The sequence below is a fragment of the Terrapene carolina genome, unplaced genomic scaffold (assembly GCF_002925995.2).
Source record: "Terrapene carolina triunguis isolate 2854851 unplaced genomic scaffold, T_m_triunguis-2.0 Scaffold210, whole genome shotgun sequence".
NCBI lineage: Eukaryota > Metazoa > Chordata > Testudines > Emydidae > Terrapene > Terrapene triunguis.
The window spans coordinates 32,494,242-32,503,654 of NW_020664561.1; the positions used below are offsets into that span (position 1 = coordinate 32,494,242).

A 9,413-nucleotide genomic window follows, 5' to 3' on the forward strand; every position below is an offset into this window, starting at 1 on the left:
GAAGTTTTATGCATTCATAAAACTGATTAACATCACAGCCAAATATATGCCTATTGACAAATTCAATGTCTATGCGAGTTAACTGCTCAGAGATGTCTTGCTTTATTATTTCCTTAGATTACAAACTGAGTGTGTAACATTTGAAAAACTATATTTTTTGTAAATAATATTTTACCAGGACATCCAATTCTAAAAACTCATTGATGCTTCTTATTACAGCCAATTTAACTTGATAGTTGTCACAGATAAAAGTTTTGCAAAAATTTTCAGAGGTAGATGTTTTTCTGAATTCCAAGTAAGAATCCTTAATTTCTTTGCATTTCCAACATATACCTTTCACAAAATCACCTCAAATAGACAAGGTTACTCAGTTCCACATTATGTATTTACATGAAGAGTATCAAACTCCTACAGAAAAATCTTGAACATATACGTAGGGGTAGACCTTCAACAGGTTTAAATTGTCACGAAAGCTCGATTGACTTCAGCAGATGTCTGGCAGCTTACGGCAGTTGAGGATCTGCCAAGAACTCAGGTGGAAAATTAACCTGTTGGGTTCAGTTTACAGATGACTGTTCCAACAACTGGTGAGGTGTAGTGCAAGTTTCAATACGTAACAGTATTCCTGTCTTAATGTAAATTTCAGACTATTTGATAAAATAGATCACTCCCCAGAACAGACAGTCAGACCGAATAGATTTTCCAAGCTCTCACAGATACTGTGGCTGACTGAGAGAGGATTTCTCCAAAGGGGTAGACCTGGCTAGGCATAGTGAAGTTTTGAGAGGAGAACATGGTCAAGAATTTGAGTTGGTCAATAACCAAAGTCCTGGCAGCTCTGGTCAAAACTATGTCATCCCATTATAACATGGGACACAACTGATAGTATGGGGTATCATGTGTATCACGAAATACAAGAAAGCAGAGGATGAAGGGAAACTGAAGACAACACTTTGATTTGACTTTACCTTACAAGATGGAACAAGGTTCAGCATTCTTTTAACCATTGTAACAGAGGTTAACATAAAAAGGAACAGGTCCTGCACCTTGAATATTACACAATGCCCAATCAGGCTGACCACACTGGGTGCTGGCCTTTGATATTTTCCCTCCAGATACTGGTCAAGGTTTCTATATTAAAGGGACTGAGTCATGGCATGATTAGTAGCACCCTGTTCGCTGATGCTCTCCAGCATGAAGAAGGCCACAGGCTCAGCTATGAGCAATTAAATACTTTCTGTTGGGAATTATGAGCACCTGGGTGGTAGTTACTGAGCTAATGATGTAATTGAAAGGATGTAAGTGGAAGCAAGGGGAAGCTCAGAAGGAAAGCTCAGAGGGTGAGCCCGGGCTGAGGAGTGAGGACTGTGGGGAAGCCCCATCTTGCTCTAAGCCTGCATTATACTGTGATATTTTGCAAGGAAAGAATAAATACACAAGTGGTGAAAAGGTAACAACCTGGTGGGTGTGAGACCACATGACCTGGTCAAGCAGTCAAACACTGGGTAGTGACAGAGACTCCCTGTGACATGGACAGTGTCAGGCTAAACATCCATGTGGTTTTTTACAAAATAAATGCTTTGTGTTTATATTCTGAGTAATACCTTTAGATTAAAGTTGACAATTAAGAATCTTATTTTTCACCATTTAGCTATTTGGCCTATTTTCATTGCTTAAACTGAATTAAATGAAAAATGAAGTCAATTTCACTTTTAGATACTCATGTACCAGCACAATACAACATGGTTTAAGCTACAAATTCCACAGAAGACTGTATGTAAAGCAAAAAAATCAAAGCTACTTTGCATCTAGTTATTTTTATTGGGAACATTTTATAGATTTTGGAACAGTAAGTTTTCCATAAGTTAAATCTGAAACCAAAATTTGCCTCATACCTACCCCTTTAACAGTAGGTATATAACAACTACAAGGGACCAGCCAGTTAACAACGTAGGTAGTCAGAGACTGGAAACAAGAAAGCAAGTTGATTTGGGAATCAAGTAAAAGGGCCTGATCCTGCAAAGAACTGTGTGTGCACAACACCCACTGGCTACAGAAGAAGTTGAGAGTATTAAAAACCTTGCAGGAGACTTTCACTACCATAGAAAATCGGATCCCAAATCTGCATCTTAAGTAAACTGTCTTCCTCGCCTATAAACAAAAGCAGTAAGTGCAAATGTTCAAGACAGAAAAGGGATGCTATGCGTCCAAACACAGTGTGAAATGTTTGTTTTGTTTATAGAAATAATTTACCACTTTGCATACCTTTTAACACCTGTTACATTTTTTCTTTGATATAATTAGGGAATACATTTCTGCCACTTGGATTCTTAATAATTATAAAGTTTTTATAGCTATCCTTAAATATTGATTGCAATCCATGTTTTATAACAAGTTTTTGATATAAGGTACCTTATCCCTTTGATAAGCAAGCAGCAGCATAACTGAACTAATTACAATGGACTAGCAGGTATAGGGTATATCTACCCAGGGATAAAAGCCCTATGGCATGGCTGTGGCTGGACAGGGCCAGCTGACTTGGGCTCGCAGGGCTCAGGCTGCAGAGCTAAAAATTGCATCATTCGGGATTGGGCTGGAGCCCGAGCTCTGGGACTCCTCACCCTCACAGGGTCTTAGAACTCGGACATCTACACAGCAATTTTTCAGCTCCAGAGCCCAAACGCCACCAGCCTGAGTCAGCTGACCTGGGCCAGCCATGGGTTTTTTTATCCCTGGGTAGACATACTCAGAGGCAAATGAGTATTACTTCCTGAATAAATTTCCTAGCTTAGACCAGTAAAGCCAAAAGCCAAGATCACACAAATAAAAGTCAAATAACTCTAAGTTATGTTTTGACACTCTTTTGCACTAAATTGTTCAAATGGATTCTCCATGTCTTGATGTCCTCAAATCAGGATTGGACATCTTTCTAGAAGATATGCTGTAGTATAACAACTGTTGGGCTCACTACAGGGGTACACAGTATTGTGTGGCATACAGGAGATGAGACTAGGTGATTTAATGGTCCCTTCTGGCCTTACTTTATTAATATCAAGATTTTTCCTTCAGTACTATCAAACACAACTGTTTCATAGTAAATGTGAAGTCTCTACAGTTACCCTTCTAATATGTCAATTTCTTCCCAGTCCTCTGTGCCCAGTGCCTAACTGTTTACAGAAACACTGGAAATGTGTGCTCAAGAAAATAAATGTTGAATTACAGTCCAAGTGCTATAGAAGTACATGCGACATCAATGCCAAATGAGTTTGCACTTAATTAGAGAGACAAGGTGGGTTAGGTAATCTCTTTTATTGGACCAACTTCTGAAAGAGACAAGCTTTCGAGCCACACCGAGCTCTTCTTCAGGATGAAATATTTGCTGCTCCTACCACTGTACTATTAGATATTCTATTGTTTCATTTCAGAGAGTTAGCAATCTATTGGGTTTACTTAAGAAGCCTCAAAGCGTAGGTGGTTATCACCCCATATGCTATTTTTGGAGCCTGTTTGCCTTATCAAGACTGGCTCAGTGCATGCTCTATTCTTTACCAAGTTTGAGGGTTTGCTTGAAAAGAGAAGGTAATAATGACAGATCTTGCTTTTATCAAATCAGACATAAAACAAATTATTACCATAACTGAGTCATATTTAATGCACCAACTTACAGATCTTCATATAGCAGTTGCAATCTTGGAAGAATTAAAGAATACCAGGTTAAAGAAAAATCACTTAATGAGATGGAGGGGTAGCCTATTTGTACTTCCCAACACGTGTCTGCGCACACACTGATTATTTCCTCTAGATTTATGTATTATTCTACACTTTAGAACAAGCACGGGATAGCTTTGAAAAACTACAATAAAATTTATCAGTCAAGGCAAAAATGAATTAATCCATTCTTTATCGTGATATTCAGAATGGATTGAGGTGATTTAAATCACCAAGTGGAAAGCCTCAATTTAAAATCACTGATTTTAAATCAACTTTTCCTTTTGTATTTCAGTTATTTTCTAAAGAAAGGTGCATTCTCATTGATTGATATAACCATTCTAATATGTTGATTTACAACAAGAGAGCCTTTAAACTAGATTTGGTAAATCTTTTTGCTACCTAGGAGGGTACACTATAATTGTATACATTTATTTAAGGAATTATATGGCCTAATATCTTCAGATTCTTATTAATTGTACATTTTAGTATGTTAGGAAACAGTGAATGATATATTGCTTATTTACTAGATAATTTACTTTTTGCTCATATTTGGATCAAACTGCATAAAGATGGTAACTGCAATTTAAGGAAACACAAAACAGCATATAAAATTTATTTGTATTAAACAAGACAACCTTAAACATTTTATTAAGAGAAATTTATGTATCAAAACATGTTTCACTTACAATTAAATGATTTATTAAACAGAGGGATTAACTGTAGTCAGTGAAGTACACTGATTATTTCAGGTCAGTCTGGGAAAGTTTTCAAAAATGTCTAAGTAAAAGTGACAAGAGCTTAAGTTCCTGGTCTTGCCTAAATCTTGAAAATGACAACCTCCTAAATTACTCAGACGGACTTATTGTGCCATATTTATAAAGCTTGACCTCAAAAGTTAGAATCAGAGTAAACATCTAAGTTTTTGACAGAGGCTCATGGATTCAGCATATATAGTTTTTATGTAGGCCTTAACATATTTTGTATTAAATTCAGATTTTATTTTAAACAGGTTTATTTTAAAAAAGAAAATTGTAATTTAATCCAAAAAGTCTAATTTAAATAAAAACAATCCAATTTTTAATTAAAAAAAAAAGAATCATCGCTTCTTATTTTAGTCATCTATTTTAAAAAGAAAAAAAGTTATGTACCCAATGTAAGGCATCAAAGAATTTTGCAAGGCCCTACCTAGTCTTACAACTGGCGCCATGTGAGTGAGCACCAAGAAGATACAAAGGTCAACTAACTGATCGCCATATTTGGCATCAGGAAGGAATTTCCCCTCAGATATTAGCAGAGACAGGGGGGGTGGGGGTGGCACTTGCCTTCCTCTTCAGCATGGGGCATGGGTCACTTGCAAGTTTAAACTACTGTAAATGGTGGATTCTCTGTAACTTGAAGTTTTTAAATTATGATTTGAGGACTTCAATAACTTACCCAGAGGCTATGGGTCTATTATAGGAGTGGGTGAGACTAGATGATCATGAAAGTCCCCTCTGGTCTTAGTCTATGAGTGTAACTCATAGGAATCCAAATTCAAACTCAGGGCCCAAAAGCCAAGGAATTAGGCCCTGAGTCTACAAACACTTAAATGTGCACTTGCCAACATCAAGAGTTCAAATATTATGAGTCAGACCTCAAAAAATTTACAGAATGGGTTAAAAGTTTTTGTTTGTTTTTAACTGAATTCATTTTATTTTCTGGCTTCTAAGCTTCCACCACAGAATCATAGAAGATTAGGGTTGGAAGAGACCTCAAGAGGTCATCTATCCACATCAATCCAGTGGTTTTCAAACTTTTTTTCTTGCGACCCAGTTGAAGAAAATTGTTGATGTCCATGATCCAACAGAGCTGGGGACGAGGGGTTTAGGGTGAGGGAGGGGGCTCTGGGCTGGGACAAGGGGTTTGGGTGCAGGGTTGGGGCACGGGCTTACCTTGGGCGGCTCCCGGTCAGTGGCGCAGCGGGGGTGCTAAGGCAGGCTTCATGCCTGTCCTGGCACCACAGACCATGCTGCGCCCCAAAAGCGGCCAGCAGCAGGTTCAGCTCCGAGGCTTCTGGGGTGCAACAGCCAGCAGCAGGTCTGGTTTCTGGCCACTTCCGGGGCATAGCGGGGCATAGCGCGGTGTCAGAACAGCTAGCACCGTCGATGGGACTTTTAACGGTCCAGTCGGCAGTGCTGACCAAAGCCGCCGCGACCCAGTACTGTTGTTTGAAAACCTGCTGTTTGAAAACCACTGATCTAGTCCAACCCCCTGCTCAAAGCAGGGCCAATCCCAATTAAATCATCCCAGCCAGGACTTAGTCAAGTCATGTTTCCACATTTTTTTCCTGCAACCATGAGGGCTAGAAACTTGTTTTAAATAAACAGTGAGATTCTGGACTTCAGGAGCTGTGGTGTTAAGAAAACAAACAAACAATCACAAGATTCATGATAGTTCAGAGACTACTTCCATGAATGTAGTTAATCATATGTGTGAATGTTTGCACAATCTGGGTCTATACCAAGTTTCAGACACTAATCATTTTGTCTCCTCCTCTATCAAAGTACACGTAAATTTAAATGATACCTATTCTCAATTTGATTTACATACACAACAATGGTACACACACTCAAACTGTTTTGAATAAACTCAAGTTTGAAACTTGTGTACTGGTGAGTATATTTCAATATACACTGTATATAAACCATGCCTGTAGATTAAATATTTAGATATTATATTTGTTATGTATTTTATTGGTACACATGACTGTAAATTTCAAGGGCTGTACTTAATTAAAGATAATAACTAGGGCTTTGATAATGCAATAAGATCTATACAGACAAGCCTCTGCCCCCACTTTAGGACTGTGTAGGGAAACTTGCACTGACTCGTGCACATCACACTGCAAGATTGGGGTTCTAGGTCAGTTGCCTGTACAATAATAGAATTGTGCTTGCACCCACAAATTTACCAAACAATTTTACCTAGGTGCTTAATAATGACAAATGCCAATAATTGTTTACTGAGGAAAAACTGCTGAGAGAGTCAGAACCCACATGTCCAATATCCAAAATTACCATAACAGTTCCCCTATTACAAAAAGTGTAACAGCTGGGGATACTTTGATCCTAAAGCTGTCCAACCTCTATTACTGGCACAAACTGAATAGAAACTTAAAAGTTAGCAACTTTTCTTTAAAAACGCATCCTAAAACTATTACAGTACTTAATGGATTGTGAATCCCCATTGGGAAAAAACCAAACACCTCTATGCATGCCAGAGAGCCATTAAATGCAAATTCCTGGGGAGGGGGCACCTAACTCCTTGTTTTTAAATGGTTGTTTGAAACATGAGTGGAAAACAACAGCTGCCTACAAGAATTAGAACACTACGTGCACTTCAACTGCTTGTCTTTCCTTTTTCTACTCAGTTACAATCCCTATTTTCTGCTCTTTAAAACAAAGCAGATGGTGACGTCTCAGGTTAATGTGTGTGCAACGCTTTGAAGAGGAAGAGTGCTATTTCTCTGCCAAGCTTCATTGCCATTGCCTAGAGCAACGAACAACCTGCAGGACCGTGCCCAGGTAGCAGAGATCACTGTACCTGGATTGTTGCTCCGACTGCACGTCCACAGGAACCTGCAGACAAGTGCGAGATTGGGGTTCCCGGGCCACTGACTCCCCGCCCCGCACCAGGGTGATGGGGGGGTCACGGGAGGGGAGGGCCGACCCCGCTGCGGGGTGTCTGCACTGGGCAGGCTGCCCCATCCCGAAGTGCAGGGGGCGATGAGACCAGCCGGGGGCAGCTCCCGGCCAGCGGCAGCTCCAGGGCACCGGGCGGGGGAGCCCCGCTTGCCCGTCACATCGCCGCCGCTCTGGAGACAAGCCCTGGCGGCACCCCAGACGGGGCAGCGCCCGGGGCAAAGTGCAGCGGGGCTGCCCGGCGGGGAGAGGGGCCCCGGGCCGTACCTTGCTGAACACCTCCAGGTCTTCCTCGTCGTCGTCAAAGGCCAGCTCCTCCGGGGAGGCGGGGGGCGGCGGGGCCCGCGCTGCGCCGGGGGGGCCCGGCCGGGGCTCAGCAGCAGCGGCTCCTCCCCCGCAGCCAGGCGGGGAGCCGGAGAGCGGCGGCCCCGGTACCCTGCTCTCAGCCTCCATCCCTCTGTGGCAGCCCGGCCGGCGGCCCCTGCGATTGGCTGCCGGAGCCTGCCCGCCCCGCCCCGCCCCGCCAGCCGCACGCCCAGTGCGCAGGACGGGAAGCGGCTGGAGGCCGGGAGCGGAGCCGGGGACGGGAGGAAGAGACGTTCCAAGGGCGGGGGGGGGAGAAGACCCGCCCCAGGGACTGGCGAACCTGCCGCGTGCGCGCTTTGCACTCTGGCGGCTCCCCACGCTGCAGCTGCCTGTGGGAGGCGGAGCGAAGTAGCTTCCCCGCCCGGGCTGGGCTGCAATCCGGGAGCCCGCAAGCGGAGGGCTCCCCGAGGGGTGGGTGAGGAGCAGACCGCCGCCCTAGGAGCGGGCTAGGCCGCTCCCAGCCTCTGGCGTCTGGGCACACCAGGAGTCATGAGCCTGAAGCATCTCTGCAAGGGCTGGCACCAAGCCAACCGGAGGGCAGGGAAAAGTGCAGCCCAAAAGCTGCTATAAAGCGTCACTGAAGAAGAGCGCAGTGTAAACTTGAAAGCTCGTCTCACCGTCAGAAGTTGGTCCAATGAATAAAAGATGTTACCTTCCCCCACCTTGTTTCGCTAGTAAAGCCTTGCAGACAAGCATGTAGAACTGCCTCCCCTTCACTAGCGCCAGCCATTTCTCACGTGCTTTTATGTGCAAACAGGCTGACAACACCACGTTCGTTCTGTAGTTTATTGATAAATAGAGCTAATGTTACATGTTTGGTCCAAGCAGTTAGCTAATATTTGGGGTCTTGTTAGGGCTGTTTCCATTAGGAGGAAAAATTGATGCTGCAAGTCGGGGGAACGGGGGAGGTTGGTTTGATTTTGTTTATTTACAAAAAATGTGAACACACGTTTCCCAAATCACCAGTAGAAACAAACAAAAGCAGGCATCTTCTTTGCTCAGCAAACCCCAAGTGTGCTTCTCAGGGAGCTCTGTGTCTAGGAAGCCCTAGTTCTTTTTCATCTCAGCATCACACTCACATCTGCTTCTCTGGCTTTCTGCCACTACTAACTCAAACAGGTTGGAAGACCATTGCCAATATTCTTGTCCCTGTGTCTGCCATTTTAAAAAATACCCATATCCTACATGGTTTAGCTATAACCTGCCATGTGCCTTGGGCAATCCCTCTGTTGTTTGAAGCTGTATGTGAAGGGACTTAATTGCTCTTCCCAATGAGCCTGAAAGAGAGTACTTGGCACAATCACTGACTTTAGGTCAGGAGTTCTTTGGATCAAAGAGTCACTTGATAGCAGCCAGCCATCACCACCTTTCAACATAACAATGTATTACATTATTATATACATGTATTATATTATTATGTATGGTGGGGTGAGGGATAGCTCAGTGGTTTGAGCACTGGCCTGCTAAACTTACAGTTGTGAGTTTAATCCTTGAGGGGGCCATTTAGAGATCAAGGCAAAAACCTGTCAGGGACAGTACTTAGTCCTGCTGTAAAGGAAGGGGACTGGACTCAATGATGACCTTTCAAGGTCCCTTCTAGTTCTATGAGATAGATATAACTCCATATTTACACCCAAAGAAGGATTTTAACAGGAA

The 9,413-nt window shown here is 42.8% G+C and overlaps 1 protein-coding gene across 1 annotated transcript in view; it reads right to left on the minus strand.

Annotated features, from left to right (window-relative positions):
• Positions 1 to 7,844, minus strand: part of LOC113407262 (sorting nexin-7-like) — a 62,997-nt gene extending 55,153 nt beyond the window's left edge. Inside the window, exon 1 of the mRNA XM_026655568.1 lies at positions 7,659 to 7,844. Coding sequence (XP_026511353.1) covers positions 7,659 to 7,844 — 186 coding nt within the window. The remainder of the gene's footprint in view (positions 1 to 7,658) is intronic.
• Between the last annotated feature and the right edge of the window lie 1,569 nt (positions 7,845 to 9,413).